The 25,601-nt window shown below is 34.9% G+C and overlaps 1 protein-coding gene across 1 annotated transcript in view; it reads left to right on the top strand.

The window, feature by feature from the left end:
• ENPEP (glutamyl aminopeptidase) overlaps positions 1–25,601 on the top strand; it is a 116,802-nt gene that overhangs the window by 13,011 nt on the left and 78,190 nt on the right. The window contains exon 2 of the mRNA XM_051964388.1: positions 21,086–21,227. Coding sequence (XP_051820348.1) covers positions 21,086–21,227 — 142 coding nt within the window. The remainder of the gene's footprint in view (positions 1–21,085; positions 21,228–25,601) is intronic.

Genomic DNA, 25,601 nt, shown 5'->3' with positions numbered 1-25,601 from the left:
ATAAATTCCTCCCTCTTCCACAGGTCTGAGAGGTAAACTATCCTATCCTCTTCCAATTTATTTATAATCTCATTCTTTATGCCTAGGTCATGAACCCATTTTGACCTTATCTTGGTGTACAGTGTTAAATGTGGGTCCTGCTGGTCATTTCTTACAGAACAGTAATATTCCATAACATTCATATACCACAATTTACCCAACCATTCTCCAATTGATGGGCATCCATTCAATTTCCAGTTTTTAGCCACTATAAATAGGGCTGCCACAAACATTTTGGCACATACAGGTCCCTTTCCTTTCTTTAGTATTTCTTTGGGATATAAGCCCAGAAGTAACACTGCTGGATCAAAGGGTATGCACAGTTTGATAACTTTTTGAGCATAATTCCAGCTTGCTCTCCAGAATGGTTGGATTCAACTGGAACCTTTCCCAGTAAGATCTGGAGTGAGGCAAGGTTGATCACTATCACCATTCTTATTCAATATTGTATTAGAAACACTAGCGTCTGCAATAAGAGTCGAGAAGGAGATTAAAGGAAGTAGAGTAGGCAATGAGGAAACCAAACTATCACTCTTTGCAGATGATATGATGGTATACCTAGAGAACCCCAGAGATTCTACTAAAAAGCTATTAGAAATAATTCATAACTTTAGCAAAGTAGCAGGATACAAAATAAATCCCCATAAATCCTCAGCATTTTCATACATCACCAACAAAATCCAACAGCAAGAGATACAAAGAGAAATTCCATTCAAAATAACTGTTGACAACATAAAATATTTGGGACTCTATCTACCAAAGGAAAGTAAGGAATTATATGAGCAAAATTACAAAAAGCTTGCCACACAAATAAAGTCAGACTTAAATAATTGGAAAAATATTAAGTGCTCTTGGATAGGCCGAGTGAATATAATAAAGATGACAATACTCCCTAAACTAATCTATTTATTTAGTGCTATACCAATCAGACTTCCAAGAAAATGTTTTAATGATATAGAAAAAATAACAACAAAATTCATATGGAACAATAAAAAGTCGAGAATCTCAAGGGAATTAATGAAAAAAAAATCAGAATGGTTGGATTCGTTCACAACTCCAGCAACAATGCATCAGTGTCCCAGTTTTCCCACATCTTCTCCAACATTCATCATTATTTTTTCCTGTCATCTTAGCCAATCTAACAGGTGTGTAGTGGTATCTCAAGAGTTGTCTTAATTTGCATTTCTCTGATCAATAGTGATCTTAATTTTAAATAGTATTTTATTTTTCCAAATACACGTAGAGTTTTCAACATTCACCTTTGCAAAATCTGCACAAGAAAAATCAAACAAAAGAGAAAAAAACACAAGAAAAAAAAAAGAAAAAAAATCCAAGCAAACAACAATAAAAGGTGAAAATACTATGCTATGATCCACATTCAATCTCCATAATTCTCTCTCAGAATGTGGATGACATTTTCCATCACAAGTCTATTGGAATTGCCTTGAATCACCTCATTGTTGAAAAGAGCCATGTCCATCACAGTTGATTATCATATAATCTTATTGTTGCTATGTACAACATTCTCTTTGGTTCTACTCACTTCACTCAGCATCAGTTCATATAAGCCTTACTGGGTTTTTCTGAAATGAGCCTACTTAGCATTTTTTATAGAACAATAATATTCTATTATATTCTTATATCATAATTTCCTCAGTCATTCCTCATCTGATGGGCATCTACTCAATTTCCAATTCCTTACTACTACAAAAATGGACTGTTACAAGCATTTTTGCACGTGTGGATCCTTTTCCCATTTTTATGATTTCTTTGGGATAGAGACCCAATAGAGATACTGCTGGATCGAAGGTTTTATAGCCCTTTGGGCATAGTTCCAATTGTTGTCCAGAGTGGTTGGATTATTTCAGAACTCCAGCAACAATGCATTAATGTCCCAGTTTTCCCACATTTGCCTCAACATTTATTATTGTATTTTTCTTAGCCAATCTAAGAGGTATGAAGTGGTATCTCAGAATTATCTTAATATGCATTTTTCTAATCAATAGTGATTTAGGGAATGTTTTCATATAGCTTTCTTCATCTGAAAATTGTCTGTTCATGTCCTGTGACTATTTTCTATGATTTTCTAGAAGCAGAATCTGAATAAGATTATGACCAAAAAAAAAAAAAAAAAGCAACCCTCCATATAAAACTAAAAAAAAGGTAAGGTTCCTCGTGCAGCACTCTTCAATCTTGAAGTATATAGATAGTGATTTTCACAACCCTGTTAGGGAGGTAGCTGAGTAGGTTAAAAAGGTAGATATTATCCTCATTATACAGATGAAGTAATTTAACTTGAGAGAAATTAAATGAGCTATTCATAGTCTCATATCACCTAATTTTGAAATGAGATTATCAACTTAGTCTTTCTAACTTTCTGTGACTTTGGGGAAGTTGCTTTCCCTCTCTCTGCCCGAGTTTGCTCATCTCGGAAATGAAGGATTCAGACTCAGTGATTTTTAAGGGATCTTAAAGCTTTATAGTCTATGACGTCTATCCACTAACTCACTGTCCACTTCAGGACCCTAACTACCGAGATGAAATCAACAAAATTTGGCAAAGGATTCAAAATGAGATGCAGGAGGTGAGAGATAGGTAAAAATCCAAAATACTTCTGAGTCTACAGATGAGGGAGACTGAAAGAGTTTTGGAATGTATGAGGAAATTGGAAGGAGGGGAAGATCAGGGAAGAGGAACAGGGATCAAGAATTCAGTGGATTCCAGTGGGATATCTTATGCTTCAAACTCCCATGTATCTGTTTGTATACTATACTTACACTTACCCCAAGCATATCTATGTGTATATGCATATATAGATGTACCATCATATTATACCCCCCCACACACATATGTGTATACATAATACATATAATACATAATATATACAATTAAAAGTATATATATATGTGTGTGTTTGTGCATGTATATGTATATATAGTGTGGATGATGAAAGAAAACAAAAGTTTTTAAAAGCTGCTCAATTAAATGAAGATTGTGCCATTGTATACACCCGTGTATATATATATGTGTACAAATATTTATGTATTTATATCACATCCCAAGATAGTTCACTGGAACCTCAAACAGATCTTCAATTGAACTTTTAATTACTTCTTTCTTGCCCTTCCTCCAACTTCTCCATTTTTGTTGCTATAACTGCTATATTTCATAGTCACATGCATATATATACAAATATACATGTTAAGGACCATGTCTAAGTGAAGAGCTAGATTAATTCTCAGAGAGCCTCCACAGCTGTGAATCATAACACTTAAGGAGTTGCAAAGCAGCTTTTACTGACACAGGTGTTTCTTGTGGATTGGGAACGAAATAAATTGAAGGCAAGAGGGAAGAGGGGAGAGGTCAGAGATGTATTTAAGGGGAAGAGAGCTCATGATTTATGTCTGTGGGGTAGGTATCCATGTTAAGAAAATCACAAATTCCTTAATTATTGAAGCAAAAACAGGAATTTTGAAAAAAAAAATTCAAAAACTGAAAAGGAAGGGAAAGGAAAGGATTGATGTAAATCAGAGTAGTCAGGGTTACTCCCAGGGGTAACCTTAAAGAAGAGTACCCTACTGAGTTGCCCCAACTTACATGGAAGATAATGTGATTCGGTTATTCAATTCAGTTGTGACTCTGTTATCTGTGTTTAGTCTTCAGTTTTTTAATTAAAAAAATAAAGAATTGTGGACTAGAGACTTTTCTGGCTTAAATCCTATAATCCTCTGATATGATAAAACATCCAAGTTAGGGACTACCAAAGGAATCTTTCTATCTCTTGAAAAGTAGGTACAGGAAATGGGGAAATTGTTAAAAAGGTGAGGGAAACATATTGTAAGTTACAAAGCATGCCTCTTTCTTCCCCCTACCTCTAGAAATTACATGAGGTAAATAGTATATAAATAAGGAAATTCAGGCTTAAAGAGATTAACTGATTTTGCTAGTCACATGAAAACCTCACAAAGAACACTTTATGTTCAGAAAGGGGTTCTACATAGGCAGTTACTGGAGCAAGAACAATTGGAAACAATTCTTGAAACAATTTGAAGAATCCAATGGGGAGAAAGGGCAAGTCTAGACCCAGACCTGACCAAAAAAAGAGAAAACCAGAATATAGGAACAGCTAAAAGTTCCTCTGACTAGCAACCACCAAAGGACATGATAGGAGATGGGAAGGGGGTGGTCATAGCCATTACTCAAACTAAGGAAGTCAGCTTGGTATGTCCTAGTGAAAATATCTGGACTTAAACCATGTCAAAAGTGGTGAGTTGACAATTTATTTTCATGTTCCCATGTAAAACAGTTCTTAAATTTATAGTGGAGGCAGCATGCTAAATAGATCCTAGTTGGATACAAAGAAGATCATTTTTGATGATTTACAATAGCTCTGTGAGGTAGATGATACTACTTTTTTACATAGTGTTGTGGCCAGCATAACACAAATGGGATAACAGTGGTGGTTGAAAATAAAGAGATGGGAGTGCTGAGAGAATAATGTTAATGAGAGAAATCATGTTGCTTATTTTATTTAAAACAATATATTACTATGAAAAATATTGTTCTGTAACCAACCCTGGATTCTGTTTTCTGTGATTTAACTTTATGAAGCATTTTTGTAATGTCTGGACTAGCTCTCTGGAGCAACCCGTTTATTCTAAATTCTCTCCATCTTATATACCCTAATACCCTTATATAATTATAGCACATGCAGCATGCACTAAGTATATACTGAGCATGCAGGACCACATAAACAACTTGCTATTGTGTGTAAATGTCTCTGCTACTTGATATCACTCTGCTTTAATTACAACATAAGTTGTCACCATCCCCTGACTTCTCAAAAAGGACCAGAGCCCTTAGAGGGAGATGGGGAGCTGAACCAGACACTGTCAGCAGGGTTCTTTTTACTGGACTAAAGGATCTTATACCTCACCCAAGGCTCCCCACTATCTGTGGCCCTCTACACATGTTAGTTTCTAGGGATTCAATCTTATTTAAAGTTCACAATGCTCCAGTAATTGTGCCAGGACGTTGTTTTCTCATGATTTTAAGCTTAAATGAACTCAATCTTAGAAGAAGGGTAACATTCCAGTTACTGAAATTTCTAGTTTTCTGGGAGTTCTCTACATCTCCCCCTTTTTTGTTTAATTAGGTGTTCTCAAGCCTTGAAGTCTGAGATTCTGCCTGCAGACATTCTCTGCAAACTTTTTAATTATGGTCAGAAAACAGCCTACCAGAGTAGGTCCACAGATACCGATACGTATAAGCAAAATTGCAGCAAATGCTATGAGTATAATTTCATGTTCAATGGCACTGAATGTTCCTTGTGCTCTCGTTCCAATTAACTATTGTTTAGGCAGTCTAGTTAGGTTCTAGACTTTCATGTGATTCTTTATCTAATATAATCTTTCGAAGGTCTTCAAATATTCATTGTAACATTTGAATTTCCCCATAATCCAGTAAGATGATTTCTAATTTTGTCCCATTATCCTATCTCTGACTCATTGAATACTTTATTAGTCATTCAGAAACTAGTAAATTTGTAATCACACACCAATCTTTGTCTAATCCTCAATATTCCACTTCTTGCCCTATTTCAAGGACATCCTCTCAATGCTTCATAAAACTCCTTATTAGTTTTATTCTGTATAGCAAATCCTTTAGAGATGTTCAGAGTAAGTTCATGCAAATAATTAGCTTGAACCCCTTGATTTTGAACAATGGTTACAGACAGAGCAATCGAGGCACCGGAAGCTAAAATAGAAATTATTGCAATTATGCCAAAAACAACACATGAAATACATCTTTTCTTTCTATTTTTGCTGAGTAAATGTTCAGTGCTCTCTAAGAAATGGCCTACTCAAGTGTGATACCAATTATCACTTTGTATAGGTAACATATTAAATGAAGGCTTCATAATAACAAATACAATACTAGTATTAACCCTACTTCTTATGCATACAGAAATCTTGCATTCCCTGCAAGTAACATTATAAATTCTTTCTACCTTTGTTATTGTTACTTGGCCAATTTCTCCCCACATGAAAGCATAATCATTCCCCAAACATGCCTGTACAATAGCATTATATAATACATTTTTCATTTGTGTTCTGATAATATTCCTTCATAGGCTGAATAGTAATGTAATTTTCCAAACCTGATCCAAACCCTTTTGATTAATTCTCCACCAATTCTGTTTAGGGTATCCCCCATGCACATGGCAATTATGAGAGTCATTATGCCAGGACACACAAGTCTGTTTCCAAATTGTGTGACAAAGTCTGTTTTGTTCTTCAGTCCACAAAAGGAGAATCAGCTTCTTCAGAGTCTCATAGGTCCTGACCCAGATAGGGTGATATACGGATTCCCCAACTGGAAGTTGTTGTTTCACGATTCTGTCACAATATACCCATAACAATGGTTGTTACATTGAAGAAATTTTATATGTTTTGTGGCATTACAGACTTAAAGCCTTTTTTATGCATTTGGAGAATTGCAACTTTCCTATTAGACAAAAGCTTGTGAAAAGAATCATATCTATAATGAAAATGAATAGGTTGTATTAGACTACAGCTGTCAAAGCTAGCATTTGTAGTAACACATGAGGAGGATCTTTACTAAGTCCAGTAAAATTAAACTTAATTATCAAACTACTTGATTCCCCTCATGTCAAATTAATGACATGCTCATTAATACCAAATTCCTTAATCAAATATTGAGATCCATTACCATGCAATAGAACTTCAGGAATGTATTCTCCCCATCCAAATATTTTCACCCAAGATAAGCTTTGTATAATGCACCAGAAGGTTTTGGGTTTTTTTCTCCCAATTTAAGTTGTACCAGTACTAGGGCCAATCACAGGAGCCATGTTGCTCAATTCTCCTGGCAGCATAGTAAGCCTCTGTGAGTCTTCTTTTCTTTTCATGCATTAGATCAATTTGGACAGCACAGCTATATCTTTCCAGGATCCATGTTTATCTTTCATTTGTGGAAATACAAAGAAAACCTCAATCACAAATTATTACCCTATCAGGGCCCCCCTCCATGTCCCACTGACATCCTTCCATACGGTGATGGGAGGGTGGGGTGGCCTAACTGACCTTTTAACCTTTTCTATTCATCTTTGAGGAAAAATGATGTAGTGAAGAAAAAAATAAGTCAGCTGGGGTGTGGGATATGTTATTCAATGTGAGGTAATTCATAGTATATAGTGCTTTAGAGGTCTGTTCTTGGGGGACTTCTACCCTCTTTTTTGTTTATAAAGCATGGCTTTCAAAGTTTTATTATTATGCTCTACTATAGTCTGTCCTGTAAGATTGTAAGAGATTCCAGTAACATGTGAAATACTCCAACAAGCACAGAATTTCTTAAACTGTAAAGAAATACAAGCAACTCCATTGTCAGTTTTGACTTGTTGAGGATTTCCTATTAAAAGGGTAAGATAAGATAATAAATGGTCTATTACATGTTTTGTGGTTTCTTCTCCTAGAGTAGAGGTATAAGTAAATCCTGAATATGTATCTACAATAACATGTACATATTTACATTTCCCAAACTCTTAATATATGTGTAATGTCCATTTGCCAAAGCTCATTAGGGTATCTTCTGGGTTTGATCTAATTTAGGGAGGTGACAAACAACACACGCAGGACATCCTTTGACTATCTGTTGGGCCTGTCCTTTGGTAATTTGAAACATTTTTTTTTTAACATTCTAGCAGAATGATGAAATGTTTGATGTGATACCTATGCTTCTTCTATAGTCCCTATAAAACATTGATCTATATGATTTCCTTCAAATATAGGTTCTCCAATGTTAGTGTGGGAAGGAATATGTAAAATATATACAGGATTATGATGAACCCTAACTATGTCTTGAAAATCTTGAAACATACAAAATATCTTATTACTTCTTTTAATATTATTCCTACTGCAAATCTGATATAATCTGATATAATATTAATAGGCTCTAGAAATATAATCAAGGCAGTTATAATAGCTGCCAACTCATTTTTCTGAGTGGATAGAAAAGGTATTTTGATTTTCTTAAGGAGCCCATCCTCAAGGTATATATAGAGGCAAAATAAGAATTTGTAGCTTCAGTAAGTATACTGCCCTGAATTGGCTGTTCTGATATAACTTTCTGAAATATAAATTCATTTTCTGATAAGAATTTAAAATTCCCTTTTGGATTTTCATATTTAATTGGCACAGCATAGATTTCAATTATAATCTACCATTCAGGATTTTTTGGTATTAATTGTTGTATCTGATCCCCATTTTAAGGGATATATATCACCTCAGGTTTGTTGCCACTTAATTGTATACACCTATAGATAAGTTTAGAAATTAATTTTGCTACTGTAACTGGGTATGTTTTTAAAGAAGTGGATGGCTGATTATGTAGATATCCCCATTCTATGATTTTCTTACCTTGTATGATTATGCTTGTAGGTATGTATCTCTAAGCTAGAATTCTAAGTTGCAATCCTTTTTCTTTTCTTTTTGTTAGTGCATCTTTCTGCAATAGTTTTTCTATTATCTTATTAGCCTCTTCTATTTCTTATATTAATATCCTAGATGAATTTAATCTAGAATAACTCTCTAAAATTTGATACAATGGTGCCATTATTTCATTAGGAATACCTAAACTTGCTCTAACCCAATTAATATCTCCAATTAGTTTTTTTTTTTAATTTTTTATTTAATAATTACATTATATTGACACTCATTTCTGTTCCGATTTTTTTTTTCCCCTCCCTCCCTCCACCCCCTCCCCTAGATGGCAAGCAGTCCTTTATATGTTGGATATGTTGCAGTATATCCTAGATACAATATATGTTTGCAGAACCGAACAGTTCTCTTGTTGCGTAGGGAGAATTGGATTCAGAAGGTATAAATAATCCGGGAAGAAAAACAAAAATGCAGATAGTTCACATTCGTTTCCCAGTGTTCTTTCTTTGGGTGTAGCTGCTTTTGTCCGTCATTTATCAATTGAAACTCAGGTCTCTTTGTCAAAGAAATCCACTTCCATCAAAATATGTCCTCATACAATATCGTTGTCGAAGTGTATAATGATCTCCTGGTTCTGCTCATTTCACTTAGCATCAGTTCATGTAGGTCTCTCCAAGCCTCTCTGTATTCATCCTGCTGGTCATTTCTTACAGAACAATAATATTCCATAACATTCATATACCACAATTTACCCAGCCATTCTCCAATTGATGGGCATCCATTCATTTTCCAGTTTCTAGCCACTACAAACAGGGCTGCTACAAACATTTTGGCACATACAGGTCCCTTTCCCTTCTTTAGTATTTCTTTGGGATATAAGCCCAATAGAAACACTGCTGGATCAAAGGATATGCACATTTTGATAATTTTTTGGGCATAATTCCAGATTGCTCTCCAGAATGGTTGGATTCGTTCACAACTCCACCAACAATGCATTAGTGTCCCAGTTTTCCCGCATCCCCTCCAACATTCATCATTATTTTTTCCTGTCATCTTAGCCAATCTGACAGGTGTGTAGTGGTATCTCAGAGTTGTCTTAATTTGCATTTCTCTGATCAATAATGATTTGGAACACTCTTTCATATGAGTGGTAATAGTTTCAATCTCATCCTCTGAAAATTGTCTGTTCATATCCTTTGACCATTTATCAATCTCCAATTAGTTTTTGATTTATCCATATCTTCTGTGTTTATATCACCTTCATTTCCAAATTTATCCCTCCTTTCCCTTTCCCAGAGTCATTTCTTGTAAAAGAATTTTTCTTTTTAACAATCTCATTTCACCCAAACTAACCAACATATTAAACAAATCTAATATTGTTTATACATAGTTCCATATTTATATTCCCTTGACTGCATATATAGGAGATAGGTGCCTTTTTTTTTTTCTAAAGGGTCAATTTAGGTTATTTATAATAATTATACAACATTATATTAATTTTGTTCTTTTCCACTTATATTTCTAGAGTCATTGGATGTACTATTTTCCTAGTTATGCTTTCTTTACTCAATTCCTATGAATTTTCTCTTATTTATATTCCTCATAATGAACACAACTTACAGAGATTTAATATCTCGTTGCCTTTATATATATCTCAATTGATTTAGACATTCTGCAATCAATGAACATGCCCTTTGACTCAGATGATTTGCTACTACAAAAAATGCTGCTTTAAACATTTTTTTGGTGTGTGATATATTTATATATATATAATTACTTATATAGACATACATATATGTCTATATAAGTAATTATATATATATGAGAGAGAGAGAGAGAGAGAGAGAGAGAGAGAGAGAGATCTATTATCTTTTTTTTCAATCTTTAGATTATTTGGGATATAATCTTAGCAGTGGGATCTCTGCCTCAGTGGGCGTAGATGTGGTTTCTCCTGGTTGAGAGGATGCAGATTACAAAGCTTGAGTAAGTGTCAACTGTAACATGAATGCATGTTTTTTTCCATATGTGTAACATCTATTTGTCATATATAATTTGGTTTATCACCTCTGGAGTTAATCCCCAGCCCTACAGGTCTTTCAGAAATATATGTTGGTATTAAGAAAGCAAATTTATTCCTGTCCTCAGGGTGAAGTGGGATAGAGTAAAAGCAATCTTTAATATCTATTATCCATAAGGTCCATTCCCTGGGGATCACGTTTGGGGATGGCAAACCTGCTTATAAAGAATCCATGTCTTTCAAAACTGAATTTACTTGTCTCAAATCTGTTAACAGTCTCTATTTACCAGATTTTTTCTTCATAACAAATGCAGGGGAGTTATATGGACTATTTGTTTATATATTTGTATATTTGTTATATATTTATATATTTGTTATATGGACTATTTGTTTCCTCAATATGTCCTAATTATAATTGTTTTTGTACTAATTGATGTAGAATCGCTGTTTTCTCTTTGGGCAGGGTCCATACCTTCACTCGTGCTGGTGTGGCGGAAGCCTTAACAGCAATGACCCCTCCTAAAATTCTGTGGTAATTTTCATCTTTAAACTAATGTAATATATTGTAATATATTATTAATGTATTATATAATGTAATATATTCCTACCACATAAGTTAATATGTAAGACATCTATTATTAAAGGAAAAATGGTTCCTGTCTTTCTAACTTTTTGCCAATTTACCGGTTCAGCAGACATCAAAGCTTCCATACTGCCTCCTACCTCTGCCAAGGAGGCCATTGAGAAGCAGCCTCGATAGTCTTGTCAGCTTCAGTGTCTATTAATCCTTCAAACTATTGGTTATTCAAAGTAAGGGTTAGTATTGGCTGAATGAGTGTGGTAGCCTTTGTAAAATATATTTGTACAATGGCATCTGAATTTGGATCCATCTGTAGGGCTAATTCACAATTATTATCTTTTGTTTTAATTGTAAGTTCAGATGGAGTGACTATTCCTTGTCCTTTAAGATATATTTCAATATTGTCGATGTTAATCATAGTTACAGACACAGGAACTTCCTCATATATTTGTATGACTGGGATAGCTAATGAATACTGGGGTATTAGAGACTTTATAACAAGAATTTTTAATTGAAAACCTCTTTGATACTGTTGAATGGGCACTTCACAAATGCATGAGAGGATAGGCAGTAATAATCATTGCTCCTGAATTTTATTACTGTGATTGTCCCTTGGTTTCTAAAACTGCATAGCTATTCCTCCATTCCTGATTTGTATCTGTCCTTACTTGAACTGTCATTTCCCAGGTTGGTTTGGGGTCTCAGTGCCACTAAGTTGCTCAAAATATTTTGGAGCAACCTGAGTGGCAGTCAACCGAGTCTGTTCTAAAAATTGTCATCTAGAACACTGCCTGGCCTGGAGTCAACACTGCCGGTGAGAATGCTGTCCCAATGATTGGGGCACAATATTTGTAACATATGAACTGAGTTCTTAAGCTGAGTTAGAACTTGAAAGGGAAGTGGTTCATGTGTGCTTCTTCTCTTCTGTCTTGTGTTAAAAGGGTCATCCTCCTCTACAATAGGATGTAATTCTTCCCACCCCTCTGTGTCTTTTCCTTGATCTCTAACCAGCAAAACTTTTTGAAGTGAAAGTAAAGAATATAACTGATTAACTTTTGCTTTTTGTTTGCTAAGTGTTGCTACAGTCTTTATTTTATATTTCTGATCCTGCTTTTTCTCAGTTTTTATTTCATTTTTTACATTAGAAGAGCTCTGCCTGTAAATTTCCTGACCTACTTTTCTGGTTCTGATTTCAGACTCTGTTTAATGAGATTATATATAGCAAAATGACTTTTTTTTTTTTTTTGCATTTCTCCTGGGCATTGTTTATCATAAATGATGAACTGTTCACCAAAAACAATCCATCTATCATAATTATAACAGCCACCCCTCAGGTAACCATGGAGAAACTTTGTAAGCAATGTCCAGGAATTTCCTAATGTCTCCTAATTGAACTATGCATCCCTGATCTTTTAAACATTTATATATAGTCCTGACATAAGCTTCCCTCTCTGAAGGGAGTAGGGTGCCTATTTTCAGCCTCATTAGGTTACTTAACCGCTTTCTGTAGCACTCTGCCTGGTCTGAAACAGCGCAGGTAGGCAGACTCTCCCTCTGGAGTCCTCATAGAGGTTGTCTTGACCATGTAGCAGTGCTTGACCTAGAAGTGGTTGCTATGGCAACCATCCAGATTCCTGTCCATCCCTGTTCACAGGAGCTAGTTGTTGCTGGGTTTTAAGAGCTCATGGCATATGAGCTCTTTGATCTCAGAGGCAAGATGAATGAGGAAGGAGACTTAAAGAGTGTGAAAAGAACTGCAGTTTATTATGCCATACAGCCTTGTTGTTACACATTTTTGCAACTGTGATCAGCACATGAACAGTAGGCAATCTCCAATCACCATTCAGAGGAGCAGCTCACGAGTATTGCATATGCATGGTATCTACCAATGGGAAGAGAGCCAATCTAGCTCACTCACAGGTGAGAGGCCCTGTTCAGGCATCTCTGTTCACGGAGCCGCTGGCTGTGACCTTCCAGACCCATGATGATAAATCAATGCTCCTTGCTCAATAAGGGTATTTCTGCAATGTGGCAGAAAACTAATTGTGCATCAAGGATCGAGGTGGTCTCAGTACTCCCTCTCAGCAGAATCCCATATTCTTACAGAGGGGATATGGGAAAACTGGGATGCTAATACATTGTTGGTGGAATTGTGAACTGATCCAACCACTTTGGAGAGCAATTTAGAACCATGACCAAAGGGCTATTAACTTGTGCACACCCTTTGATCCAGCAGTATTTCTACTGGGCCTATATCTGAAGAACTGAAGATCATTATTGATCATAAAATAGAAAATTTTGATTACATCAAATCAAAAAGCCTTTGTATAAACAAAACTAATGCAAACAAAATTAGAAAGGAAGCAACAAACTGGGAAAACACTTTTATAGTTAGAAGGTTCTGATAAAGATCTCATTTCCAAAATATATAGAGAATTGACTCTAATTTATAAGAAATCAAGCCATTCTCCAATTGATAAATGGTCAAAGGATATGAACAGACAATTTTCAGATGATGAAATTGTAACTATTTCCACTCATATGAAAGAGTGTTGCAAATCACTATTGATCAGAGAAATGCAAATTAAGACAACTCTGAGATACTACTACACACCTGTCAGATTGGCTAAAATGACAGGAAAAAATAATGATGAATGTTGGAGGGGATGCGGGAAAACTGGGACATTGATGCATTGTTGGTGGAGTTGTGAACGAATCCAACCATTCTGGAGAGCAATCTGGAACCGGGCTTATATCCCAAAGAAATACTAAAGAAGGGAAAGGGACCTGTATGTGCAAAAATGTTTGTGGCAGCCTTTTTTGTAATGACTGGAAACTGGAAAATGAATAGATGCCCATCAACTGGACAAGGGTTGGGTAAATTGTGGCATATGAATGTTATGGAATATTATTGTTCTGTAAGAAATGACCAGCAGGATGAATACAAAGAGGCTTAGAGAGACTTATGTGAACTGATGCTGAGTGAAATGAGCAGAACCAGGAGATCATTATACACTGAGAACAATACTGTATGAGCATGTATTCTGATGGAAATGGATATCTTGGACAAAAAAAGTTCTAATTCATTTCCAATTGATCAATGATGGACAGAATCAGCTACACCCAGAGAAGTAATACTGGGAAATGAGTGGTGAAAATTGTTTGCATTTTGTTTTTCTTCCCAGGTTATTATTACCACTGTTCGGTTCTGCACACATATATTGTATCTAGGATATACTATAACATATTTAACATGTATAAAACTACTTGCCATTTAGGGAAGGGGGTGGAGGGAGGGAAGAGAAAAATCGGAACAGAAGTGAGTGCAAGGGATAATGTTGTAAAAAAATTACCCATGCGTATGTACTGCCAAAAAATTTAAATAATTATATAAAAAAAGAAAATTTTGACTTTTGGTTCTTCCAGATGAACTTTTTTTCCCCCTAGCTCTATAAAATAATTTCTTGGAAATTTGATTGGTATGGCACTGAATTAATAGATTTAACTTAGGTAGTATTGTCATTTTTATACATTAGCTTGCCCTATTTAGGAGCTCTTGATATTTTTCCAATTTATTAGATCTGACTTTATTCATGTGAAAAGTATTTTGTAATTGTGTTCATATAGTTCCTGCCTTTGCCTTGGCATGTAGACTCCCAAATATATTATCTACAGTTATTTTAAATGGAAGTTCTCTTTGTATCTCTTGCTCCTGGACTTTGTTGGTAATATATAAAAATGCTGGTGATTTATGTGAATTTATTTTCTATACTGCAACTTTGCTAATGTTGTTGATTGTTTCTAGTAGTTTTTTTAGTTGATTCTCTAGGATTCCTTAAATATACCATCATATCATCTTCTGCAAAGAGTAATACTTTGGTTTCCTCATTACCTAGTTTAATTCCTTTAATTTCTTTTTCTTCTTATTGCCAAAGCTAACATTTCTAATACAATATTAAATAGTAATGGTAATGCTGAATACTGGTAATGGCAATATTGAATATTGCCAAAGCTAACATTTGTAATACAATATTGAATAGTAATGGCAACCTTATGTCACCCCTTGATTTTACTGGGAATAGTTCTAGTTTATCCCCATTTCATATGATGCTTGCTAATGATTTCTTTCCCTATTTTTCCAAATATTTTCATAGTGCTGGAATTACTATACTTTAAATGTTTGGTAAAATTCACATGTAAATCCATCTGGCCTTGGAGATTTTTTCTTAAGGAGTTGATTAATAGCTTGTTCAATTTCTTTTTCTAAAATGGGACTATTTAAGTATTTTATTTCCTCTTCTCTTAATCTGTGCAATCTATATTTTTGTAAATATTTATCCATTTCATTTAGATTATCAGATTTATTTATATATAGTTTGATGCCTACTTCTTCAAAATAGAGCTGAGATCTTTTTAAGAATATTGATAACTTTTTTTTTCTTCCATTTCATTGGCAAACTTTTTTTTTTTTTTAATGAGAAAATTTTATTTGTTTTTCTACTCACTCTCCCCTCATTGCCAGGAAAAAAACTCAACAACAAACAAAATCTTTACATCAAATACATAGTCCAAAAAAGTGAATTCCTTCATTGTTTGTAACCCTGCCTTTGGGCCTTTTACATCTCTGAGGCTACTTACCTTTGGCAACACTCTGCAGGGACAATCACCTCCATTCAAGCAGGATTTACCTTCAGCCCACCCACAGAACTGTTAGAAGTCACAAATAAAATCAGCAGATCCTGTGTCTGAAGGAAGGTTTGAAAAGAGACAGACAGTTCCTATTTTATGAATGTTTATTATTTCTGGGTCATAGCTGAGAAAAGATTCTAAAGCTTTTTTTTTTAATCAGATTTGGTGTGGTCTCAGTGATGAAAATCTTACAACTAATGTAGAACAATATTTGATTGGCAATTTATAGTCTTAGAGACAAACAGGTGGATAGAGTGCCAGACTTGTAGTTAAGACACATCTTCCTGAGTTCAAATCTGATTTCAAATACTTGCTATTTGTGTGATCCTGGGCAAGTCTCTTAACCCTGTTTGCTGGAGAAGGAAATGGCAAACTACTTCAGTGGGTCTGCCAAGAAATCTCAAATGGGGTCATGAAAAGAGAGATATAACTGAAAAAAAGTCTTAAAGAACAAAGTTACAACTTATATATGTGTCTTTATGTGTACACATGCATACATATATATAGCTGCATATGTACTATATAAGTATACATCATATCATCTACAAAAAGTTGTAGTTTATTTCCTCATTTCTTTTTCTTGTCTTATTGCTATGACGAGAATTTTTATAAAATATTAAATAATAATGATGATATATCTATGTATAGACAAATTGCATATGTATATCACACATGTATATATATAAACATACATATGCAGATATATGTATATATGTATATCTTCTGACTCTGAGGTGGAATAATATCTTTAAATATATCAATCAGTCAAAACATTTATTAAACAACTATTATATTCTAAGCACTGTGCTAAGCACTAGTGATAAAGCAAGAGGTAAAAGAAAGTCCCTACTTTCATACAGCTCAAAATCAATTGTGGGAATAATAAGCAAACAAATATTTAAAAACAAGCTGTATACAGGATATTAAAAATCATTTTTTGAAGAGAAGACACTAAATTTAAGAGGGGCTAGAATTTAGGTGCAGCTAGGGAAACGAATAGTAGGAGAAAGGAGAACATTTCAGGCACATAGCATACATGTGGTGCTATGTCACCAAAACTGAATAATATTTTTTTTCAGTGTAAATATTTGCAATTAAATTCAACATGATTTTACTATGTTTCTACTGGGGAGCTAATATTCTGTAGAGTACAGCATAGCCTTTGCTTTAAGAATTGATTATAAAGTTGGGAAGAGAACATTTTCTTGCTCTTAATTCTTGTTCTTGTTCTGTTTCTCATTCCTTAAGAAGGGACAAAGTGTTCTATAAGAAAAAAATCATCAGTGTAAAGAAAAACAACTCTTCTTTGTCTCTTTTGCTTTTTTTAATGCTCTATCTTGTTTCCCTTTCATAGAATACAATTTTCAGTATTTACTCAGGGGAAAGATTATTTTGTTTCCATTCTATTTTTGTGAATGTGTATGTATATATGCTTAAGGTGTGTGTTGTATGTGTGTGTTGGATTGAAACTGGTTTTCATAAGTGTAGAGAGAACCTGATCAGGAAAATCTACCAATGTAAGCAGATCACTATATGCTCTGTAATTTATAAAGATTCATCTGGGACACAGAGATTAAATGATTTGCCTAGGGTCATACAGGTTGAAATAGTAAATATTACATTTTTAATATTTATGCCAAAGGAGACTGAAAAATCTGGCTGATGAACTTCATGAAGACATTATTTTGGTTTAAAAAAAAAACAAACAAATGACTGAGATAGAAGTAGGACTGCTCCAAACTCTGCCTTCTGCATTGAATGGACTCTGATTTTTGTCCTCTGCACTATGTAAAATGGAATATGGCATTTGGGAGAAGGACTGAAATAATGGAATGCACTCCCATATGATGATAACACACAGCTGTCCAGTCTTCCTAAGGAATGTGAGCTATAGCATCTCCCACTTCATTTCCTTTGGTATTCTTTAGTTGTTTTTCAACCAGGTGACATCAATTGCTTATTAATTTTCTCATAGATTTAAAAACTAGAAAGAGTTTCCTGAATCAGCCAGTCTAATCCTCTCATTTAAAAGTAAGATAACAAGCTTCTAGAATGTTTTTCATTTAATTTCAGGTTCATGAACTTTAAAAAATGATCGTTGTATACCTTATATACTTTTGTTCCTATTGTATTTTATTTTATGTATTTAAAAAATATTTTGAGGGGGGATCTGCTGATTTCACCAAACTTCTAAAAGGGCCTTGTTCTGAACTCCTATTCTAATCTAAAACAAATCTTCTTAAACTGTGGGTAGCAAAAAAATTGGCAACAATAAAAGGGATCAAATATTCTTCCAAGACTTGATTCTTTGAAAAACAAATAAGCATACTCATCTAATTAGTATGCAAATTTTCTTTTTTCTTTACTAAATGTTAAAAAAATTTTGTATATCAAAGAATTGTTTTAAAATAAATTTCTTTATGATTTGTTTATCAAATGTTTAGTTTGTATATGCATTTAGTATATTATATATTAATATCTATTACCTCAGTCATATAAAAATTTCTCCATCGAAAAGGAGTTGACAGTGGAAAAAGTTTAAGAAACCCTGGTCTAGAGAATAAGTGGTTTGTCCAAAATCAGAGATTCCATAAATATCCAAGCTGGAATTCTATCTCAGTCTGTTAATTCCAAATTAATGTTCTTTTCACTAAACAGAATCATAGTTCTAGCCTTACTCTTCTCCCATGACTTAGGATTTAGGAATTGAAAGGGATCATAAATGTCATCTAAAAGAATATCTGAATTTTAACAATAAGAAAACTGAGGCCTAGAGAAATTATTTCATTTTCTCAATGTTACAGAAATAAAGTTGAAATTTAAAGCCAGATTGTATAATTATAAGTCTAGTTCTCTCTCCACAATATGAATCTTGCATCAGATTTTTTTTCAAAGTTTTTGTTCTTTTGAGAAAATTTCAATTTAATCCAACTCATACATATTGAATAGCTACTATGTATAACTTGGGACCACTAGGTAGCACAGTAGGTAAAACACTGGGTCTGGAATCAGAAAGCCTGCTTTTGAGTTCAAATGTGATCCTAAACATATACTAGCTGTGTGACCCTGGGCAAGTCACTTATTCCTTATCTGTAACCATCACCAATTTCTTCAACTGTAAAATGAATTGGAGAAGGAAATGGCAAGCTACTTCAGTATCTTTTCCAAGAAAACCTCAAATAAAGTCAGACAAGACTGAAAAATGACTCAGTGACATGTGTAAGGCATATGTGATATAAAAGTACTAATTTTCATAAATATGGCAAAGATATTACTCAGTAAATTTACCATCTACTAGGAGATATAAATAAGAATCACAAGTGGCTTGAGTCCAAGCTGTGCTATTAGATACTAGAATGCTACAAGAGTTTGGCATTAGGGTAAGTTCCATTCAGGGACCAGAAAAGGCTTAAAGTACAAGAATGCAGTTTGAATAAGACTTTAAAATTTTGGTAGATTTTGACAGATCTAATAGGGAAATCCACTCACAGGATGGGGCATAAGCAAAGGGAAAGAAATGAGACAGTGAGGGGGACATTCATAGAGCAATAAGCAAGTCCAAACTGGGTGAGAGAGAGAGTTTACCGTAGAGGTTGAGATAAGAGCATAAAAGATGAGTTGAGACAATTTTGTGGAGAGCCCTATTAAAAAATGAAAATGCTTATAATTTACTTTGTAGGAAATGGGAAACCATTAAAGATTTTTGAACAGAGGGTGTCTTGAAGGGTGATAGCAGTGGGGATGGAAATTTAATCTCATTCAATAAACATTTATTGTCTGTCATGTGCCCTATAGGCATCATGTTAAGCCTCAGGGAATATAATAAAAAGACAGTCCTTTCCCTCAAGGAGTTTATGATTTAAGGAGAGGAGACTACATACAAAGGGAGGCAGGAATGTGGAAGAGAGAGTAAATGTTACTCAGTATGGGGATATGTTGTAGCACAAAGTTGAAATTTAAAATAGTCTGGATTGTAGATGCTAAGTGGAATGTCCCAAAGTCCAATTTCTGCTCTCTGTGAAGGAAGGAGGAGTTTGATGCTGCATCCTTCAGCTCTCAAAATGTAATGCTGGAGAAACTGAGGCAAGACAGAGATGAGAGGGTTTTTAATATTTTAGTAGTGGAGAGTTTGGACAGGTGGCCATATTAGCCATAGTCTCAGCCAGCCTGTTGGATGGTACTCTTATCTCAAAGCATCCAACCACAAGCAAGGGATTCCAGAGACTTTTATAGGGCTTCAGAGATCAGGGAAACAAAGGTGGGGGAGGAGTTGGGGTGGGAGGCAGGACAGGGCAGAGCTCTGGTGAGTGTAAACTCCAGGAACGACTTCAGTTCTGACAGGTTGTGGCGTAGGAAGGAAGGATTATAAATTCTGATAAGTTGGTAGTGAAGAAGCTAGGAGACAGGATGTCTGAGCCAGAAAGATGCCCAAACATTTGAGATAAGCCATCTGGAGTTTTATGACTTTGGAATACTACAGTGGATAGAGCTCTGCTGTCCTAATTATCTCAGTCCTGAAGAGGAAGTTGCCACCAAGGAAACTGAGGCAGAACAATTCAGGAAACAGGTATATAACACAATCAGAGTGCTCCCTGCTCTGAGGGGAGGCTGAGAGATGTGATGATGTGATGTCAGTTGGAATGGTGATGAGACTAGAGATGAGATTAGAGTTCAATTAGGAAGAATCAGCTTTTGTGGAGGTAACAAAATTAGTTTGGGTTGTAGATGCAGAGTGGAATATTTTCAAAGTAAAATATATAGGATTTGGCAACTGTGAAACTATACAGTCAAAAATGAGGGGTTTGAGTCTGAATAAGGAGAGTAGCTGCCATTAATTGAAACAAGAAAGTCAAGAGGAGAATATATTTTTGGTAAATAGGAATGGAGATAATGAATTCATTTTGGCCATGTTGAGTTTGAGGTTTCAATACAACATTTGAGTAGAAATGTATAGTAGGCTACTGGGAATATGGGGCTAAAACTTAAAAGAAAGTTCAGGACTGGTAGTTTGATAATTATCTCATAGGTATTTGGGCAGGATTAGGGGGACAATGAAATCTTTGGTTTCATTATTGTGGGAAAATCTCTGTGGAAAAAAAAAAAATCTCCCTGTCCATGGTCACACATTTAGTATGTAAGGGCTATTATAATTTGAATCCAGGTCTTCCTGCTTTCCAGATTTGTCCTCTGTCCAGTACACCAAATCACCTGAGAATAAATTTTGTCTTCAACAGAAACAGGAACCATGGGTTCTTGAGATGAATCAACATATATTTTGTTTGTTGTTTATTTGTTTCTTAGGAGCATAGCAGCTACAGATCATGAGCCAACGGATGCACGGAAAACATTTCCTTGTTTTGATGAGCCCAACAAAAAAGCAACTTATACAATATCTATCATCCATCCAAAAGAATATAATGCACTTTCAAATATGCCAGTGGAGGTAAGTATGCAAAAAACAAAATAAAAATTACTCAAAGAACAATCTGTGTATAAACCAAGAGGATTTTTTAATCTTGCCTGCTAAAGAAGAGAACACATAGGGCATTTTTTTTCCTTCTATGCATTTGTTTTACTTGATTCTACTTATTTATTTTTAAAAATCTTTATTGTTTTTAATAGCTTTTTATTTACAAGATATATGCATGGGTAATTTTTCAGCATTGACCCTTGCAAAACCTTCTGTTCCAACTTTTCCCTTCCTTCCCCCTCCCTCTCCACCAGATGAAAGGTAGACAATACATGTTAAATATGTTAAAGTATATGTTAAAATATAATATATGTATACATATCTATACAGTTATTTTGCTGCACAAGAAGAATTGGACTTTGAAATAATGTAAAATTAACCTGAGAAGGAAATAAAAAATGCAAGCAGATAAAAACAGAGGGATTGAAAATGCTATGTAGTGGTTCACACTCATTTCCCAAAGAGAACACATAGGGCTTTAAAATTCTTTAACATTTCAGTGTATCCATAGTCATGAGTATTCCCTCCATTGATATAGAACTTGAATGGATTAAATGAATACTCTGGAGATACAAATACAAAGCATTAATATTAAATTAATTAAAATATTAATATTTTACAAGAAAGACAAAACATTAGAGGGATTCTTAATTGGATAGTACAATTTCAATCTATTCTTACTAGGGTTTTAGCTTATCTATCTCAAGCCACAAATTTTTTGTTCCTCCCCTATGTGGGGATATACTTTGGAAAAGAATCTACTAAATCAGTGGTGATTTTTTTTTTTTCTGATTTGAAAAGATCCTTTCCTTTGACTTATCAGAAAGTTAGCTGGCAATTAATTATGGAATTTCTAGAAAAAAAATAAGATCACTTATCAATATTTGTGTTCTAAAAAGTCCTGTAATTGAAGGAGAAAGCATTGATGAAATTATTCCCTGGGTATGCTGGCAAAAGGCTCTGATAGAGATCAATTTAACTCAATTTAACTCCCATCCTTTTTGGAAGTCATTCAGTCAGAAATTCAAGTTATTTTGAGTTGAGAGTATCTTAGTCCTGAAAGGGACTTGGCAAAAATATTTATCATTAAAAATGTTTTTATAAGAGAAATATAAACTTGGAAGTTTCTCAGAGGAAGAGGGGAAATGAAGGCAGAAACAAGGATGTAAATTGAAATATTAAGAATGTCTTGAAGATATTAACAGAAGCAGTTTGGGAAAGTCTGAGTTCCCATCATAGGTATGTAAAAGATGCTAATTCAGACAATCAGGGCACATCATGAATCACTATGTAAAACTATCTGGGAAAAGTTCCCAGAATGAAAGTTTTAGCATTTCCTGTAAAAAGGAGAGAATAAGTTGATTTCAGGATTCACATTAATAAGACCCTGGAAGGATCCCTTCAATTTCAGGGGAACCCAGATTTCAACAACATAGTTGAGAAAAGCTTGAACTAGGAATAAGGAAAACATTCCATTGAGAGTTATGATCCTTTGCTCTTATAGTAAAAATGAATAGAGTTAGAAAAAGCTGTCTTCAAACTAAGCTTTAGATACTTCCTAACTGTTTAACCCTGCACAAATCACTTAACTATTGGCCCTAGGTCTTCATCTATAAAATGAACTGCAAAAAGAAATGGCAAACTACTTCAGTATCTCTGCCAAGAAAATCTAAATAATAGACAAGGTTGTCTCTAAAGTTCATTCTAGCAGTAGAGAGCTGTGGATATATGAGATCTGGATTCTATTTGACTATTCAGGGTTAATGAATGAATGAGCCTTTCTCAGTGATCTTGAGCAAGTCCTTTCTTTTTCTTGTGATCTCTGTTGAAATCAAAAAAAGAAGTTGGACTACATGATCCTTAAGGACTATAACAGGGATACAGGGCTAGCATATTTTCAGGGATTGAAACTGAGGGCTTAACTTCAATCCTTCTATTCGAGACAAGTCTAATGCCAGCACCTGTTAGTTCAGGTTCTATGTTGGAATGAAATCAGGCTCTTATGAGTGATTGAAAAAAAATTTTTTTTAAAGGCTTAATTTGCCCTACCAAATTCAGAAAGGATATGCTACAATGATATAGTGACATATAGTTTCTATAGATTTGTCCTTCTCCCCTCTTTTCCATATGAAAATGAGTATGGTCTGCAGGGCAGAGTATTGTGCTAGGATAGTTTTCACATATAGTTTTGACTCAGTAGTCAAAGACAGCTTTGGTTACATGTGGATAGGAACTTTTTATGTCTTTCTAAGATTAATCCCTTTTGAGGAAAACAGGCAACCCTGATGCTATCACACACCCTTTTTCAGTCTTTTCTCCCCAAAATATCTGTTAGTAATAGGGGTGATCTGTATATCTTACCTTTCTAGTAATGAGTCTCTGAGAATCACATCTTGAAGAAACAACTGGCCTAGTATCTAATTTATCAAAACAAACTAGTGCTTTTTAATCAAGTAAGTATTATAAAATTATAATAACCAAAGTTGGTCCTGTGAGCATATATGGAACTCTAAATATACTTTCAGATTAGACTGATATGTTGGTTTGTTTTATTGAATTTATTTTTTCCCACTAAAAAAGTATTTTGTTTTAATGGATGACTCTCTGAGAGGTGGAAGGGGGGAAATATATCGGAAAGTGAAGATAATTTAAAAACAAAATATATCATTAACTTTAAAAGAAAGAATAACTAATTTAATTAAGAAGTTACCCCTCTCCTACCATTAGCCTTATGAGATCTCTAGCTCCTTCCACAATCTGAAGTCTCTCTCAGTGCTTTCTCATGCCATTTGCAGTTTGTAGCACTTGCCCCTGGTACAGAATATCTAGTTACATGTTAGGTAATTGTATTTCCTTTCTGGCTCCAAAGAATGAAAGAGGCAAGATGAACTTCATATTCAGGAAAATGATTGATTACCCTTCTACTAAAATACAATTGAATTTATAAATAATGTATTGAAAAATCTATTTTGTATGAGCTACAAGGGGAGGCATAGCCTGTTTCTTGTATTATACCATGTTTCCCCGATAATAAAACACTATCTTATTATTTTTTTGGACAGAAAAACACCAGAGGGCTTATTTTCAGGGGAGGGCTTATTTTAATGAACATTGACAGCAATTTTAATAAACAGGTAAATGTGAACAAAAAAAAAAGTACCTTTATTCAATAATGATCATGCCATCTTCTTCAACAACATTGTCATAAGTGTCCATACCATGAATTCCGTCCTGGATGTCTTGTGCCTCTATTTCCTTCAGAAGAAGTGGACCCAATCTGTCATGTCCAGCAATATAGCTCTCTTTAAATGAATATGTCTTGTCCAGGTAACCTGCTCGTAGTGCCTTGGCGACACAGCTGTCAGTAATTTTATCCCATGAGTTCTTCACCCAAGTCACGACTTCTTGCAGACAGGGCTTCACAAAGTTTCCACCCTGATTTCTTTCCATTCTATTTTCAATGTAGTCATTGACTTCCATGCGCAAATGGTCCTTGAATGGCTTGTTTTTGCAATATCAAGGGTCTGGAGATAGGCAGTCATTCCTGCAGGAATCATTACTTGATCTATTCTTCTCTCTGCAAAGAAGTTCTTCATTTCTTTAGCGTGGTGAGTGCTGGCTGAGTTCTTCTTTTATCCTCCATCATGCCCCCTGAGTTCTTTTATCTTCCATCATGCCCCTTTTATCCTCCATCATGCCCCCTCACTCCTGCTTACATACCGAGTTTTTATGTTGTCCTGCCTCAGTTCTCCTCTGCGGCACTGCTCTCAATGGTGCCAGCAAGCAAATCACTGGGGAAAAACAGGATGACGCGCTCACTGCTGCAGCTCTGATTGGATGCATCTCGGAGCGCGGCATGCGTTTCACCTGGGGGGGTGGGGGAGTGGGGTGGGGAGGGGGTGTGTGGACGGTGCCTATAGAGGGTACCGTAATGTAGCGTGTAGCGCAGGGGATCACCTTCACTACAGTAGTAATCTCAATAGGGCTTATTTTTTGGGGAGGGCTTATTTTAGAGGAATCTTACACAGTAAGGGGAGGGCTTATTTTCGGGATAGGTCTTATTAGCGGGGAAACATGGTAGTCGTGTGTGTGTGTGTGTGTGTAGGTGTGTGTATGTGTGTGTGCTCACACACCTGTGCCAGACCAGGAGTGATTTGTAATTTCATTGATTTTGGGAAGCTCTCAAATAAGGACATTTTATTTACCAGTGCAAGTAGGCACTTTCTCATAGAGTTTCAGTGCACTGAATAGTAGAGAATAGATATAAGTGTCAGAACAAATACGTCCAGAGACAGAACCTGAACCTAGATCTTCCTAATTCCATATATTGTGCCATGCTGTCTATCT

Source organism: Antechinus flavipes, chromosome 6 (genome assembly GCF_016432865.1).
Source record: "Antechinus flavipes isolate AdamAnt ecotype Samford, QLD, Australia chromosome 6, AdamAnt_v2, whole genome shotgun sequence".
Lineage (NCBI taxonomy): Eukaryota > Metazoa > Chordata > Mammalia > Dasyuromorphia > Dasyuridae > Antechinus > Antechinus flavipes.
This window is presented reverse-complemented; position numbering and strand designations above follow the sequence as displayed.